Source organism: Thermobia domestica, chromosome 12 (assembly GCF_964235325.1).
Source record: "Thermobia domestica chromosome 12, izTheDome1.hap1.1, whole genome shotgun sequence".
Classification (NCBI taxonomy): Eukaryota; Metazoa; Arthropoda; class Insecta; order Zygentoma; family Lepismatidae; genus Thermobia; species Thermobia domestica.
The window spans coordinates 127,841,188-127,859,540 of NC_137465.1; the positions used below are offsets into that span (position 1 = coordinate 127,841,188).

The 18,353-nt window shown below is 33.3% G+C and overlaps 1 protein-coding gene and 1 long non-coding RNA gene across 7 annotated transcripts in view; one reads left to right on the forward strand and one right to left on the reverse strand.

Annotated features, from left to right (window-relative positions):
• Positions 1-18,353, reverse strand: part of LOC145666637 (transducin-like enhancer protein 4) — a 355,168-nt gene that overhangs the window by 159,580 nt on the left and 177,235 nt on the right. For all 5 annotated transcript variants that reach the window (XM_081734087.1, XM_081734089.1, XM_081734086.1 and 2 more), the window contains exons 5-6: positions 11,934-11,996; positions 10,745-10,819 (exon numbers count right to left, since the gene is read on the reverse strand). In XM_081734087.1, the coding sequence (XP_081590213.1) occupies positions 10,745-10,819; positions 11,934-11,996 (138 nt within the window). The remainder of the gene's footprint in view (positions 1-10,744; positions 10,820-11,933; positions 11,997-18,353) is intronic.
• The window catches only part of LOC145666638 (uncharacterized), a 52,291-nt gene that overhangs the window by 28,763 nt on the left and 5,175 nt on the right, over positions 1-18,353 (forward strand). The window contains exon 3 of one of the 2 annotated variants that reach the window (XR_014127799.1): positions 16,208-17,042. The exons of the other annotated variant lie outside the window; for it this stretch is intronic. This is a non-coding gene — a long non-coding RNA (uncharacterized LOC145666638). Of the gene's footprint in view, positions 1-16,207; positions 17,043-18,353 lie in introns of those variants that run through there. 2 annotated transcript variants of the gene reach the window in all.

Genomic DNA, 18,353 nt, shown 5'->3' on the forward strand with positions numbered 1-18,353 from the left:
ATGTATTTTTGGATAGAGCACATACTAGTTCCTAAGTGAAGTCTTGACCCGACTACAGTAGTTCCCATAGTTTTGGAGCTATGGACCTTTAGAATTCATTTTTTCATGTTTTCGGCAGCCTATAACACGTAAACGATGGGGTTTTTGCCCTATGTTTATTGAAACTTTTTTTTTTTTTAAGGAATCATTCCTCTGCTTTTGTACAACGAATTTAACGCCATACTGTATATATAAATTCATGCTTATGTAGTCAATTTGTTTATAAACTCTGATTTTTTCAGAAGTGTATTATCTAAATTTTTGTCTGTGGTTTCATGTGCATGCTTTCACAGTAACATTTCAGATTAAACCACATTAATTAGATCTTAAATGCTTGAAAGAAAAAACAGTTTTGTACATAAACATACGTTCTTAAATTTCAAAATTTTAAAGTCCATTATTATTATTATTATTATTATTATTATTATTATTATTATTATTATTATTATTATTATTATTATTATTTACATAGAAGCTTCGTAAAGCAAACACAATCTTCTACTGAAAACGTACTGCGTAGCTCTATCGCCTTTGAAAAGATATGACTCATTCTTTCTCTCGCGAGAACCAGAACGAAATTCCTCCTTCCATGTAGCGAGCGACAGGGGTTAGACTGAGGCTTCCCCTACTTCCTTCTCTCCTGTCTCCAGCAAAAAGGCAGCAAAAAAGTTTCAGTCATGAAAATATGTGATTACATTGTTCGTAAGATCTGGTGTTTAAAGGGTTTTTCTGTGACAGTAGCGTATGCAAGGAAGAGCTAAGCCAGAACACGTGAACAGAAGGTAACATCAAACATTATGAATGGCGTTACGTTGCTATATCTCTCATGGACATCAAATCAGAGATACAGACTCCATGTGCAGTAACTAAAATTTGTATTATAACTTTACTCATCCGTATACAGATGTCCATTATTGCTTTTTTTTTTCAATATTTAATAGCTGGGAAGGCACATGACTTTGTGATTACATTCTAGAGCCGCCCCTATCTAATATTTCCTTCGAAAATGTGTCGCAGTTCGACATGAAATAGGAAAAAAATGATAGAAATGTATACAGTGATGAGTAAACTTTATTGCTAACTATTACACAATTTCTTATTTGTCTTTAAATACAAAGAGTCCCTTAGTAGATAACGTAGTTATACAAGTACGTCCATAAAAGCATATTCTGGCACTGTATAGTAACTGAATGTCAGGTTCTACTAAAAATGCAGCATATATACATATGGGCTACTGAATAACTTTCAAGCTGTTTCTTACACATTTTTTATTGAAAACTATTTTAGAATATAAAGCTTTCTTGATATCTTTGACGAAAATTCGTTGATTTTATTTTCTGTCATGAAGAACTTCAGACTATCACAAATTATGATGATCTGAATTTGTGCCATATTTTGTAAGATTAGATAGCGCCAAGAGTTTCAATGTAAGTCCCACAAGTAACAGTGAAAGAAAGAAACTTTAATTTCTTCCATATCCACATAGTCATGTGAAAGTTACTACATATTAATGTCAACACTTTTCAAGTTGGATCTGAAAGTATGAAGTCCACTTTTTTAAAAAAGAAAGAAATGCATTTAAATAAGTTGGTATGTCTGAATAATTTCAAAAGGGAACCAGGGTAATGTATATGGAGATACCTCACATGATGCCAGAGAACTCTTCTCAGCTGGTGGCAGCTCCATATCTTCCCCCCATCATTCTACCATGCTGCAGTTGACAAAAGACTAACGATATTCGCTCTGGTGGAAGTGGAGTGGCGCCACTGAAGCGTGTCGAGGAACGAGCTTCTGACGAAGGGAAGGGGACGAACGAAGGGAAAGATGAGCCAGGGATGCCAGCATCACGCGAGATTTTCCTCACGTACTCCTACAGCCACAAAATAACTAGGGGGAAAGAATAAGTAACTGAATGTGTGTGTGTGTGGAAGGGGGAAGGGAAGATGAGCAGCACGCAAAATAGTCTTGAGCTACACTTGACACCATGCACTAGCGTGGTCCTCAACCTTATCTCAACGATTCAATGGAAGCAAGTAATCATAATAATTCAGCAGAAAACAAGAAAAATATTAAAAAATTGTTTTAGAATACCACAAACGTTAATTAACGTAATTGAGCTTTAATTAACTACGTATTTTAAAATGGCGTTAAACGCTAACAAAATGACAAGAGAGAAGTTTTAGTTAAATAGTCATCCATTCATTTTGTAAGTTCCTTATAAACAATACTACATAGTTATAGTACAGAGATGTCACATATATTAAAAGGCGTCTTCAATTTTGTCATCGTAAGTTAATGTGACAAAAACCTCAATTCTAAATACCATCTCGATGATACTGTGAATTTTATCACTTTTAATAGGTAACGTATGATCGGTTACTGTATGTACTAACTGTAAAACTAAGTAGGATAAAACTGCAATTTTACTTGATTTTTTAAAACAATATTTTGAAAAGCGAACAGGTGAGAAAGAAACCGGTAAAACTTCTCTCTATCTTATCAGAGTATTCAAGAAAGAAATATACATTACAAGTTATTAATTATAATCTCAAACGAGACTGCTGATAATTATTCAGAACTAAACGTTGAACTATTCAATTCAACTGACAGGAAAGTTCTTGTTTATCATTTTCTTCTCCATAATAGGTAATGCAAATCATTTTTTTAAATAGCATGGGTTTCTAAATTCTAAATACTTCTTTCGTTTCCATTCGAAAATCAATAGAATTACTGGGAATAATGGAAAACACTAAAATCAAGGAATTATGGATTATGTTATTCATGCACGTATTGATGCTGTGTAAGATATTAAATTTTCTGTACTAGTATGTAATGTGGCAAGCAAGTGATAATAACCATGAAATCTAAAACGTGATCTGCGTACTAATTTTCAGTAATTGCTAAGGCAGTTTTTAACTCATGTGACAATAGCAGTGGTATCCACTGATTACTGGGCTAAAAGTCCGGAAACAAAAGTTTCTTTGTTAGCGTATTATGCACTAACCACAAAATCTCCAATTTTTATGAAATTACCTTAGCCCCCTGACAGATAAAAATTATTGATGACTAAAAGTACAATTACTGTAATAACTGGCAGAAGAAAAAAGGACATTGGTTGACCGTTTTTTGAGGAAAGGTTCTGATATCTGGAAATACAGTTTTGAACAATATGAGTTAGCAACCTTGGTATTTGGAGTTTACAGGAGGAAAGGGCAAGCCAGCCAGCCATTACCAGTAGCTGTCAACAGAGCTCTGAACGCTTCATTTGTTTCTGGCGTGACCTAAGATCTTGGCAACGGGAAATGACGCACCACAATGAAAAGAATAAAGAATGCTGGAAGCGACAAATCGAAACAAACAATTCACTTCACCCAATCCCTCGCGTCTAGCTTTCTTGTTTGGCACTGACACATGTTTTATGACGCCGACTCTCTTCTTTTCCCTCAACGAACAAACAAAGCGAAAACTTCCACTCTCTTGTTATTTGATCAACAAACAGAAGACGAACTCCTCCTCCTCTCTGTTTTAATGCGGCTCCAAGTCAAATATTGACAAAGTTCGCACCACGGTAAAAACTGCTAATAGCCTCTTGTGAGCCTAGCATAGAAAGCGGCGTAGAAAATCGTGCGAACCAACCAGGGTTTCTCGCACATTGAACCACTTAGCTGAATTTACAATAGGCTTTCAGTCTCCCAGTAGAACAGTGACCAGTTACTATGGTTTCATTTTCTTTATCTGTATCTTAAGAAGCATTAGTTTAATTTGAAAATTAAGTCAAATTTGCATGATTCATTGACGTTCTACCAGTCATATTTTACCGTCACAATTCAATGCAGAAATAATATGACAACATACGGTAAAACTCTCACGACCTGAAATAAAACATTGGTTTTGAAACCTATCAAACTCAGAACTGTTTGCTTCAACTAAAACTTTCTTCTATTACAGACAATTGAGATATATCACATCAAATAAAAAATTAACGAGAAAAAGTGTAAGTTATAATCCTTTAAACATGTTGGAGAAGCTAAAGGAAATGACAGTCATTCACCAAAACCAAAATAACTGTATGACACAAACGCTCCAAGCAGAGTAAAACGTAACATAATAGTACTGATTCCCCAGATGAAAAAATATTTTTAAAAATAAGTGAACTTCGAGTCTTGTGAACTGCGTAGATCTCCCAATAAATCGTATTCCGTGACAGTTTGTATCTATACTTCACTAAACAGGAAGAGCATATATTCACGGGATCTTAATTATTTATTCATTCATACTTTAACTTATAATAAAAAGATGACATCCACATTTCCACGAATAAGAAAGAAGAAGGAATATTTCTTAATTTTGCTGAAAGTGCAGTTTCAATAATTGCCTCGTAATAAGAAAAAATATCAATACAACAGATTGAAAAGAGTGTTAGGTCAATCAGTTAAATACCCTCTGAATACTGAACTTAAAGTGATTTATCAGATTAACCGATTTAGTAAATTAAATCTTGCTCATCGGGTACCGGCGTCTCATACTCAAAATGATTCACAATAATAATATCTAGTATTAATAACAGAGATGGAATAACAAACAGCATTCAGTAAAACTTCAGTAATATTCAACTACATCAGTAGTTGAACGTGCAAGACAAGAATTCATACCACATCTTTCAAATCCTATGAGAATATGTTTACACCAAAATATTTCGGACTAAATAAGATCCATCGTCAGGGGAATCTGGGGAAAGGTGAATATAATGAATTGGGTACTGAAGAACTTGCTATAAATTATTCTTCATTTTTCGTGGTTTTACCGTAAGAGAGCTGATCAATCTCACTCCATTTTCTTATATTTTTCCACTCTTAAGAAAATCAAAGAACAATACTTGTTTTATTTTTTTTCCGCAATCATTTAATTTAGTATTAAGAAAACACTAGTGAAATATAGTTCGTTATTCATATGTTCTAATTTTCAAAGAATAAGTTTTTATATTCATTATGACGTCACATGCTTAGATGGTGACCTCAGATCAAACAGAAGCCACATCATAATCATTGACTATTTTACTGAGTATTAATCTGTACATACTAGAAAATGATGCAGATAATTTAATACTTTATCCTTTTATTTCTCAAGTGGGAAAAGGGCGGTAAAGCTGATAAGTTAAGACAAGTGATATGGTAACATCATTTAAAGTCATTCAATGTTGGAAGATATTTCGCTCTGAAAAAAGTGCTGCCATTTTTGTTGAACAATCCAGATTTATTTGAATTGCCTTACTGTGTGTTCACTGTAGTAATTAAGCTCAGATCTAAAACAATTTCCTTTACGTTTCAATCAGTGGTTCTTTCTATTATTAACTTGTTGAAGCTATACATATTTCCGAACAAAGCCGCGGGATACTTCATTATGTTTTGAAGTGAGTTATACATATATATCCAAAGTTTCAAACAATTTTTTGACCTAATCCATTCAAAATAATAATAATTGTAAGATTCTGACGGATCTTGCTTGATGCGAAAAGATCTAATATAAAAATACCATCACAGAATTCAAAAGACATGAGTGATATAAAGTTCACTGTTCCTTTTTAATCACTACTTGACATTTTTGTATTACTCATCAATGTATACATACATATACACTAGTGATATGAAATGGTCACTCTTACTTTAACTCACTTCTAAGATTTCGTTCTACCATGTTAAATAAATTAATTAATGGCCATTAAATAAAATTCTTTAAAGTAGTGCCACTTCTATAAATTATAAGAGCTCAGAATATTTAAATGAAAATAAAATTTTATATCCCTCTCTATATATAAATACTAGATTTACTCTCTGCACAAGTGAATAATATAGGCATTTTCACTATTACGTTACTCTGCGGAAGTTTGTGCGGAATATAATATCAAAATAAAAAATTCTTAGTAGATAACGAACAATTCAACACAAAGTACATTTTCTTCCATCTTCGCATGATATATAGTAAATTTTCTTGAGTTTCCCTGAATTTCCAAGTCTTTTTAGAGATGTTATTTGACCAACGAGATAATTTTTTCACAACAGTAAAACATAAATATCACAATCCTACATGAATAATAAATAACGTACATGCGCTTGTAAAATATTTAGGGTTCCCACTCTTTTTCCCCCCAAAAAAATTCCAGGACATTTCCAGGATGTTTCAAGGACAAATCACCGATTTCCCAGGACTACGGCAGAGGAAGGTATAACAGGAATGCAACTGTAGGTTCAAAACTCACAACAGTGAAATGAAAAGTACAGTAGCTTATGCAGTGAATATTAATGCAAGTACAGTATTAATACACAATAACTAAACAAACAAAGCGGAGCGTAATGTGATGCATTTTTTGGTGGCCTTCCAACTCCCCTATAGCCACCCGATCCATCCACATCCAGAACATGTATTTTCATTCTTTCTACATGACATTTTAATTGTGCATTTAACAAATTTACAAACAACGAAAATCTATTTTTCGTACATGGCATATTCATTGCGTGACAGTGTGACAGATATAATTAGGGGAAAATGGAATTATGTTACAAGTTTTTCAACAGACTATGGAATTGTGTGAGTCCCCATCTAAGACATAATCTTATATGAAATTTTACTGAAGAGTACGTACTGTTACGAAAATGGACTGATTAGCTATGAAGGATTGATACTGGTACAAAGCATAGTTTCTAGAGGATAGTGCTACTGAAGACAGCATCCAAGAATGGGTTGACAGACTAGTGGATGAAAGAAGGAGAGAAAAGTTCTCCCAGCCAATCACTCTGTCGGGAGAAGAAAGCCCACCAACCAGCCACACATGTAGGATCATGACAAATTATTATTCAGTACAAAAACAGGAATAGCAAACAAAAATAGCAATCGATTAAAATCTTCATTATAATTATGAAAAACCTGACATTCAGTTTTTCTGTAAATTTCAAGGACAGAAATGCATTTTCAAGAACATTTCCAGGATGTTTCCAGGACAAAATCAATTCAAGGACATTTCCAGGTTTTCTAGGATTTCCAGGACAGATTTCTAGGATTTCCTGAATACTGTTTTCAAAAATTTCCTCTATAATCAGGACTGCACGGATTTTAAATCTTTTTTGATTATCTTGTCAGTAATGATAAATGAATCTATTTTAATTGACGCATGTTTAGTTTATGAAAAGGTCTCTATTATATCATTTGATATTTGTTTACTTTTCCTGACCGAAATAAACACAATAAATTCAATTTGGAATAGCTTTTTTCTCATATATGTTATTAACGGTATAAGATAAGGCTCAAACCACTTTATACTATTAAATATATTTTAAATACTAGTTCCCAACTATACTCTATGTATTCTACAAATAAAAAGTTGAATATGATATATCTTTTTTAAAAGCACCAAGTAACCTTAAAATAAATTAAAAAACATCATGTACACTTCTACCAGTTCGCTAACCTTTAATCTTTTATTCTTCTTCACATATCAATAGCTAAAAACCGATCACACAAGTTTTCACTTAGAAAGAAGCTATTCATAGGTTACTGTACTAGACATGCGAAATAATCACGATACAAAAGTATCGCTCACGAAGTAAATGAACCACATGCGTTCAGAAAGTTTTAAGGAAAAGGGAAAATCTTTGGGAACTTATGTCAATCTTGTCTTACTTTTTTTAAACAGAGTTCTTCATTATTTTTTTTTTTTAATGTTCTTTCAGAAAGCAGAAAATTACTCTAATGATTTCTTCATACTTCATAAATTAATAGAGATCACTATTGACTCTGTAGTATCACTCACGTTCCGTTTTTTTTCAGAAAAATCTTGACACGAAAAGAAAAGACAGTTACTTGGAGACAATATTGTCCCTCGAACCTAGTTTTCATTTCAAAATAGTGAAATAATATAAAATTCCACTATTTTCCTTACCGTTAATAGATTAATGTGAAAAATTATCGGTGTTTGAGATGTAGAGTTTGTTGTAGAGAAACTTCCTCTCTGTCATAGGCTGAACCTATAAATACTTGGAAAATGTTTACTACTGTGCATTTATATAATTTAATATATAGTGAAGTGGTACTTCTGCACATCACAACTATATTATTTGCTTTTGAATTAATCTCGAAACATGAAGAGAGTGGGGTCACGATTAACTCTGTACTACTGAAACAAAAAGTACTCAAGAAAGGGAACAAGTGAGCTATAGTTCTCATTTTCCTAGCACACCTTCGCTAATTAAGCTGCAACCATTGTTTCGACACTCATGGCCGCATATAAGATAAGAACTAATGTACTTTTACGCTCAAACAATAACTATAAAAGCAGTTCAAGTACCAAGAACACACATTGTAACTTATGTTTTCAGTGGCACCGGTGAATCGATAACAGTATTTGCATTATATTACAACGATTACTTTGTTTACTAGCTAGAAAGAAAGTATAACTCACAGTACTAAAACATAAGTGTGTACTTCCTTAAGAGTGTCTTTGGGAGGGTTTATCTCGAAATAACAGCACAATTAGTGGTATTAAGATAAGTACCTAGGCATGTGATGTTTCAGATAAGAATAAGAGGAGATTAAATATTTACTATGTAATAAGTTTCTATCTCAGTGATTGTCGCTAAGCAGCAAGCGCTATATGAATGAGTCAAAAAAACAAAAATCATTGTGTACCATCTTGTCAGAGGAGAAAATGGAAAGAAAAACAATGAGCCGTTTGAACTGCTATTCATAGGCTTATTGACCTTTCGAAGGAAGAGAAAATGAAATGCTACCTCTTAAGTGTTGCTTGAACCCATTTGTCGCAGAAACTTTAACCGAAGTCTTGTGCAACTTATTTCTTAAAGGAAAATATTATAATGTATATTTTTTATATATATAGTACTGATAATCATCATTATACTCTCCACTACTTATTTACTAGCAAAAAAGATTCGTTGATGGCAAACAGTTTCATAAATTCCACTCGAGTTAATGCTTGTCCTAATTTACAATCGACAATGTGCACGCAACCCCTAATATTTTTCTTTAACACAAAGCGTATATATACAGGGTAACGCAAAATTTAGTTTATCCATAAACAAATTACTAGATTTTCAGTCGTATTGTTCAAACTGTCCACCATTTTCCATTACTCTTTATAAATGCTTGGGCGACTAACTGTCTGTTTTCTTCCGTACAAACACTTCTTGGCCGTCCAGACCACGGTGCACCTGCAATACTTCCTGTTGTTTCAAATACTTTGTTCAGTTTCTATAGCTGTTGTGTTGATGGAGGCGCAAAATTGATTTGTTAGGAGACCTTATATGAAAACCTTGCTGCACTTTGTTAGTTCCACCACAACTAAGGTATTTTTACACGCTCTACTGTTGTGTACATATGTGTTATTGTAGTTTCCAACACGTAACAGAGCGCAATACTTACTTGAACATAAACTCACCAAATTACAACAAACCTAAGCCTCAAAGAATAAGAAGTGCACTCTTGCCAAAATCACAAGATAATGTGACCAACGTTATCGTTCAAATATACCAATTAGCACGAAGTGAAATTATATCATATTACATGTCATTTTTGGGGAGTAAACTAACATTCTGCACTATCCTGTATACGTATTATAAATGCGTTTACAAGAACACAGTACAGTACACTACTGTACGTTACTAGATTAATCAGTTCAAGTAAAGGGAGTTGATACTTAATATCATATTAAATATGACAATATTATAATTTTAATTGACTTGTATAAAAGACACGAAGTCACAAAGTGGTAGAAGTCATGTCTGATGCGAAGATTTGTAGATTCGATCCTAGCCTATGTAAGTTTGTGGTAAACATATTCATGTATGGGAGGGGGGAGTTCTATCAAAGTTCTTTTGTTTCCTCTTATTTTTTCAGTACATCGATTTTTTCACCACTCAGTCATATCTATCATCCTTTAGAGCAAAGAAGCATGTACTCAAAAGCAAATTAACTGAATGCCTTACTATGTTAAAAGCAAAGACTCAACTTTTGTACATGAACATGAGTACTAAAATAATATTTTTTTAAAAAAAAAATCCAATACTTTGCTTGAATTAAGTTTTAATTATACTTCAGAGAAAAAATCTGGAGGTGCTTTTAGAATCAACTCAGTCTTACTTCATAAACCGTAGCAACGATCATGATACAATGCATATAAAATTCTTGACAATGAAACCCTATAATCAAAAGTAATTTTGTATGATATACAAAAATACTAATATGACAAGAAAAAAAAATTGATCTCTTTCTCTGAAATGCCTCTCAAAAGACATAATGAAGTGTAAAATTATGCACTGGAAACCTTTTTGCATTGAAGATCATGAAAAACATAATATTAATAATAATAAAAAATAAAAAAAAAAACAGGTGTCTTTCCTTTTAATCTACATATCCTCAACGTAACTTCTTTTCCTATCTTTTCTATCCAAGGGATTCACATCCTAAACACCTGTCTTGTTTTCTTCAAAGCACAAAAGAAGCAATACATATCTGATACTCTTTTTTTCATCTTTAAAACAAGTTGCTCATTTACTATACACATTAAAAAAACTCACGATTTTAATGTTGACAACATCTTAACGGAAATATTCATATCATTCCCCGCATTTAACAGGAAAAACGATCAATCTTTTTTTTTTTTTTTAATGCTGCAGGAAAGAAAAAAAACTCCACTTACCCCAATGATGGCATTAAGTTCCGTCATAGTGACTTGTTTTGCCCTTTCCACCGCTGTCGCCACCTGCTGTTGGTGCTGGTTTGAAAAAGAATGATTCATATCTCATTAAAAGTACTTAACATGAAAAAAAAAAAGTGTACATAATTTAACTCTTTGCTACTTTATAAGTAACATTCTTTTAACTTCCGCTACAAGCTTCCTAGCATGAAATAATATCCTTCAACCTACACTTTAGCTGTTGACTTTTACACCTTATGTCCACTAATATTATTTTCAATATTAAGCATGTATTTTGACTGTTATATATATAATGTATACATAGGCACATTTGTACATATATTTATATATAGTTTCTAATCTTAAGCGAGTTTAGCAACTGGCTGAAAACATAAATATTTATTTTTTCATTATTATTTACAACATGCACATTTAGCTTCCAGTATTGGATTCTACATTACTACTATTTTATGTTTTGTAATATTAAATAAAGTCTTTAATCTTTTCTCCGTTTAATTGGTTGATTTAGAGTTGAACGTGCCTCCTTTTCAGCACCGAGGCTATATACGACGAAGACCTAGAGCGTAATGTGGAATGGAAACCACATGAGCTTCCACTGGGAAACAAATCCCTGTCTGCCGTGCATTATAACCGTATAATGCCTTGTATTGAACTACTAAGTAATTACTGGATAGTTTCTGAGCTGTAGAATAACTGAAATTCAATATTTCAATTTGCATTCAAGACTTCAAATTAATCTAATAGAATTCTAGTGTTGGGACACATTCAACATGATTAAAATAACTGTATTATTGTAAGAATTCAAAAACTGAACGAAATAATTCTAAAAAATTACCGATAAAATCATGAGCGAAGAACGAGAGATAGCGAAGATTTTTTTGATTACTGTAAAATGAACGAAATTTGGGAACGAACTTAAAGATGGATAATATAAATTTCAATAATATGCGGGGAGGATATATATTTACGATTTCAGTAGATCGGTGTCGCTATAAATTCGCCGTTTCTTATTTACCTGAATAAACTTACACAGTACCTTGATGATGAAAAGATAACTTATGCTACAATCAAAAAGCTAGTGACTGGAGTGAACTATGCTCTATTTGGCAAATAAAACTATGTGACTGTGTTTCAATAATATTAAGTCAACTAAATGAATCAGAATAATTACCTCTTGGGAAAGAAAGGGAAGAATTTGGGCGATTATGGCATTCAGTCGTTTTGCTATCTCAGTCTGAAAAGAGAAAAATAACAGTAAAGTTACAACAATAATTATGACTTCAAGACACTACTATAAAACTACAAGAATATAATTTGAAGGTTACATTTTGTTCTTATAATAATTTCTTCTGTTGTTTCAACGTAGTTTTGCATCCCTTCTTCAAGAGAACACTGTTGCGCTATTTACATACTCCTGACTGTATAAATAACACCATCGTGTTCACCTCGGGAAGGCGTGCATGACTAACACAGCTTTTTGATATTATAGGAATTAAACGCAAGCTTCAAATTATTTATTATACTCCTTACTGTCATTAATTAATTACACTTAAAACACTTAATTCGTTCAGCTATAGTAAATCACCATCATATTGCTTACGCGTGAAAATAGTTTAGTTTTTTTCTTCAAAAAATGCTACATAATCATCCATAATCGTTTTATATGCTTCACAATTTTGTTTACTGTAGTTTATTTATTTATTTATTTATTTTTAGTTACTTTTTGTTATACCACAGCTTAAAGAAATGTGTACTTAAGAGAAACACGTTTATAGGTCAGTGGAACTGAGTATTCAATAGGTTATTGTTTTTCTTTTTTAACTCAATGTAAAGTGCAAAATTTTTTCTCTTGTATTTTTTCATCAGAATACTTAGGGAGAAAATTATTTCCGCAAAGATAAAACTAGAAATATGGGTGCTACGTATTAATTTAATGTTTAACTTGGACTAACTTTCGCAATCAAGCTGTTTGCTCTTAGTCCAGTTGCACCAAAGTAGTCAATCGAAAGGACAGAAGGCTTGTTTTCGTTGTTATGGTATTTACCGGGTGTCTGCTGGAGTTGACATGAATATTTCCAGTGTCCTGCTAGAAAAATTTCTATACAACGGTAAACTGAAAAAATAAAAAGCAAATGCCACATACGACTGTACTATGTAATATTTAACAGCCAGTAAAATATATTGAAGAAGCTGTCTTCTTCAACATTCTAATAGAAAGAATGTAGATAAACAAGTGGGTAAAAATAAAATAAAATAAAAAAGAAGACGAAAAAAGAACAATAAGTGTTTCCTGGAAGTTATTTCTTTCAGAATGCCTGTATAGTGTACACTCATTTGTGTGTGTATGTGTAGTTTTCTAGATGTTTGGCCAGTTAACCTGATCGTTATCTAACCTTATTACCACCAAAAATCCCTTTGAGAGATGATGGGACTGCCATCTTGAAGGGTCTCAAAGGGATTTTTACATTTCTCCAGTATTACACAATAATTTCCAATATATTACTTTCAGTATCTCCAGTATCGATACAAACTTCCAGCCTTTTAAGTATCAGTAGACATCCTGTATTAAGTTTCAATCTACATTCAATAAAGTCAAGAATAACGATAGAAGACGATTTAGTGCAAAGTGTGCCCTGAGACCATATATCGGCAAGTTGGCAATGGCTTATTTAATGCAGGTATAGAAATAAAATGTGTAATATTCTACTGGTCTAATTTCAGAGGTGATTACATGTTTGGCGGAGTTGACGGTATCCCAATCCAACATCCCATCATAGTCTGGCTCTGGAAAGGGACATAAAACAAATGTCTGATTTTTTTTTTTTTTTTTTCTGAGGACAGCGAATAATGACACTATATAAAGTCTGATCTACGATTTGAGTAGGGATCCAAAAAATAAATAAATAACACTCCTAGAAAACTCTAAATAAAAAAATTAAACTTTGATTCCGCTCCGTTGCTCAGTATATTACTTTCAGTATTCCCAATATCAGTACAAAATTCCAGTCTTTCAAGTATCAGTAGACACCCTGTATTAAATTACAATCTACATTCGATAAAGTCAAGAATAACGATATGCTGACTATACATGATTCAACTATATATTACATATTCGATGTGGTCTAGTCCCATCATTTTAAATTCGATTTTCTGTAATGTTATTGGTTACAGAACGATCGAACTGATACCGATCAACAGCCTCCTCGGCATACAAGGATTAAGTAATGTGTAAATCTCGAATCTGATTTTCGTTTCGCCATTGGAGATCTTTTCCACTACTAGAGCCATTCGAACAAAAAAAAGGGGGAAAATCCTGGTCGTACTAAAATGTATGCCATTGCCAACTACTATGCATGAATCAACAATGAAGTCTAAGTATGTATTGTATTGTACTGTTGATATAATCTACATCTTGTGGAAGATATCTTTCAATGCTGGGTATTAGAGACCTGTCTATATCTCTTATGTGTGTGTAAGAAGCATCTGTTTCTTCCCATGTCTTTCTGTTCGTTTTCTTCTTTCCTATCTCTCTCTCTCTCGCTCCATCCCTCCATCCCTCCCCCTCTCTCTCTTTCTAGCACTCACAGTTCGAAAACCAAACTTTGCTCTATCCTGGATTCGACCACTCTGAACTCTGCCAACTTTTATACTTCCAAATAAAGCCAACCCAGTTCCCCACACAATGAAAGTAAATATTTGAAGATATCTGAAAACTTGAAAAGCAGGCAATATGTCCGTCCCCTGGTGATGAGCAAGCACTCGACTCGAGACGAAGGAAGGTTGAACTACGCGGTAGAGACGAGATGAGACGAAGGAGAAGTGTTTGCCGAGGACTTTTATTTTATTTTTTTTAACCAAGGCTCTGGCCAAACAAAGAAAAATGCTCGACTGTTTCCAAGGGACTCCTGCGGCCTTTCCTCTTCTAACCCCCAACAACTAACTGCATCGACTGAAGAAGATGCTGTTCCCTCCTGCTTTCCTCCCTAAGCTCACAAACTCAATGAATTCTGTTTCTCTCTTCCCTGAAAGATAGAAAGCGGATTTCCTCTCTCTCTCTCTCTACTTTTTTAAACTCTATTTTACATAGACGTTTTGCAAAGACTTTGTAGTTCTGTCAAGAGGACTGAAAGACGCAATGAATTCGCCCAGCATCTACCATGACTATACACAATCTATTGTTGTCTGCTCTTCAGTGGAATGTTTTGTACTCTGGAACACTCTATTTACTAAGTTTCCATTTCTCATGTTAAAATATTTCCTCTTCCTCCTCCCTGTAGTATTCACACACACACATTCAATATACATACATGCATATATATATATATATATATATATATATATATATATATATATATATATATATGTATATATAATCCAGGATCAGGTAATGTTTCTTTTGTAGGTGTCAAAAAATACGCCTGAAAATATGAGGTATCTTTTTATTTTAACTACTAAAAATTAACTAACATATATAATTTCGTGTATCGTTTGTTGAATTTTTTTTTAGAGGATATGTAATCAGAAGAAGCATTTTTTTTTTTTTTGAAGTCGTTTAAACTTCGTTAACAATGATTTTTCTATAGATATCCTTCGATCCATTATATACACAAGTTAGTTGCTACAGTATTTAATATTTCTGCTGCTTCAATTACACAAATTTCGAAAACCTATATCTGTGTAATATTAAAATGATCATGAACTGAATTATTGTATTTTAGAGCTTTTACTACACTCGCCTTTATTTCTGTGCATTTTTTCTTTTTAAAAATGTTTTAATTATTATTATTCATTTAATATTTTAAATGATAAAAATCATTATCTTTTAACAACTTTCATGTGAATCAAACTCAACGTTTTGAGTTGGGCTATTGCTGGCCAGGCGACTTTTAGTTAAATGATGCTGGCGTTATTTCTGGCTTTCTAGATTGAATATTAGTACCTCTTAATTGAAGTAGTTTCCAAAATGCCTCATGACGCTGTGTTAATCTGAAATTCTATTACTCCAACTAAAATCATGCGCAACAAGATGTGCTCTAATCACCTGTTGTACGTGTGTATTTAGTAAAACAAACTTCTTGAGATATTCGTCATTGTGAAAAAAACTTGTAGCATAAGCTTATGATGCCACAGTTAATTTGAAGATGTATTTGTGGACAACGGTAAACATTTTGATATCATTCGCCTATTCTGCTAAAGAATATTGGCCAACTATTTTTAAGGTTACGAGCGCAATCGAGTTTAAAGAAATGGAACTAGTAAACAACAACTGGTTTCATTTCTAAGAACTTAATTTTCAATAACGACTCAGACATTATAGTTTTATAGCACTCTTGATACAGTTTTCTCACACACACAATAAAGAGATAAAGGAAAAAAACTACGAACAGATTGCTTGCTCAGGCGCTTTCATTTATGACAAGCTTGTATCTTGTTTCTTATTTCCAGTCAACCCTACTTGCCATTCAGATTGTCATCACTTTTCGCTATGTCTTTTACGTTGTGCCGCACCTCAACAGGTTTAAATCAAGATGCCTCCTGCGTCACGTTCTTGAAACTGCTGACATCTCTCAATGTTGTGCCAACTCAGCTGGTCTCAAATGCGATGGATGAGAAGCACAAAATACATCACGTTCATGTGTCACCATTTTACACCTCAAAATATCAAAGTTTATGCACGACTATTGAAATGCTGTTGTCATGAAGGAAAGAAAAAATATCGGGACTCTTCCTCTTTTTTTTCCGGGTGTTTAAGCTGATTTGTTGGAATATTTCATTAAATGCGCTTAGATGCACGACAACCCACTGAAGAATCATTCCCAACCGAAAAGATAACTGCTAAAAAGGGAATCCAAGATGTGGATCAAAGATATGAGGCGTTCCGGATAATAAGAGCAAACTTAACAAAGATTTAAATGGGGAAAAATATATCTTAAATTTTCTTTATAAAGGCGAATTCAATAAACAATTGTTACTCTACCAAATACTTATTATTATTGTGGTTGTTGTTAAAATTTGTTACCATTATTATTACTTTATGTAAATGAAAAAAATAATGATGTTGAGTTCACCCTTCCTAGCCAAAACGCATAATATCTAATATCATCACCCCACACTTATGATATTGTCTGTAAGATATTAACTCCTCGCATATTGAGAATTCGCAAATATTGTGGTGTGTATTTTTAGCTTTATCGGGTGTATTTCGGGTATATTTTAACATGTTTATTACATTTTTTACATAACCTCCACAGAGATATCTATAATTAAATAAAATTTCAATTTTTTTGGTATTCCATCCGGGTTTTCATTTATTTTATTTGAACTTCGTTCCAGACGCAATGACTGCGTTCATTATCATCTTGAGCTCTGATTATGAACGCAGTCAGCGCGTTTGAAATATAAGTTCAAATAAAATAAATAAAAACAGGGATGGAATACCAAAAACTGAACTTTTTAAATTATGCTTATTACATATTTAATTGATACTTTAGAGTTTAATACGACTAAGTCCCAGTCTGGACATAATTATACTGTTTCTGTAAAGTAATAAGACATTTCTGTCGTATGTTTAATACTTCCAATGTTTCGAACATCAAATTTATCACATAACTATATTGTTTCTATAAAATAATAGATATTTTTGTCGTATGTTTAATAATGTTTCGAACACCAAATATGTCATATTCAAGTCATTTGACATTTGTAACCTCGAGAGAATTTATTTAGCGTACGTCAGAATATATATTTGTTCATAATGAAAGCTTAGAAATTAAAATCAAGTTAACCGATATTATCATATTTGAATCAGGTTCTCTAGCTGACATTGTTTATAGTTCCAACCTTATTTCTAGTGTTCTAAATTGTTTGAATACATGCAGTTAGAAAGAAATGAATAGAAGATATACTTAAAGAAGAGCAGATTTTTAAAGATTCTCTGATATTACACTGTATCTCATGGGAATGAAAACCCCGCTGGAAATCATGACAAAGTCTTAATGGTGTTGGCTAAGTGATGGTCGGATATCGAATTGGAAGATATTTTAAGGGGGAAAAAAGTTCATTCCGATCAGCGTCTGCAGCCACTCAACCGAAGTTACACTATTTCCGCCACAGGCTATGCCGATGAGCAACATTACCTCCGTCACCATGGTAACCAAGAAGTCGAGAAAACGAAAGAGAGAGAGAGAGAGAGAGAGAGAGAGAGAGAGAGACTGTGACTTCACTCGCACCCATTAGACTGATGATCAAGGCGAGAATTCAATGGAGCGTCCACACTTCTCATTCCCCTCGTACGCAAACCAAATCAGCTACTACTCCTTTCCCTATTCCCTTACTCACAAACCTTATTCGAAAGTGGTTTCCGACCCAAAAACCTTGCTTGCCCTCCTCATTCTCTTTCCCCTCAACAATTACCGTTCCACAAAAGAGATAGGGAAAGGTCGTTATATCAAACATTTCGCAACATCTGAAGGCAGAATACAGCTCCCTCGACGCTTCCCAAGATGGATTGGGTCGGGTCGAGTCGGTGTATCTCTCCCTGCTTGCTTAGTTCTCCCCCATCCATCTAGCCACTCTGCATGAGCAGTGGATT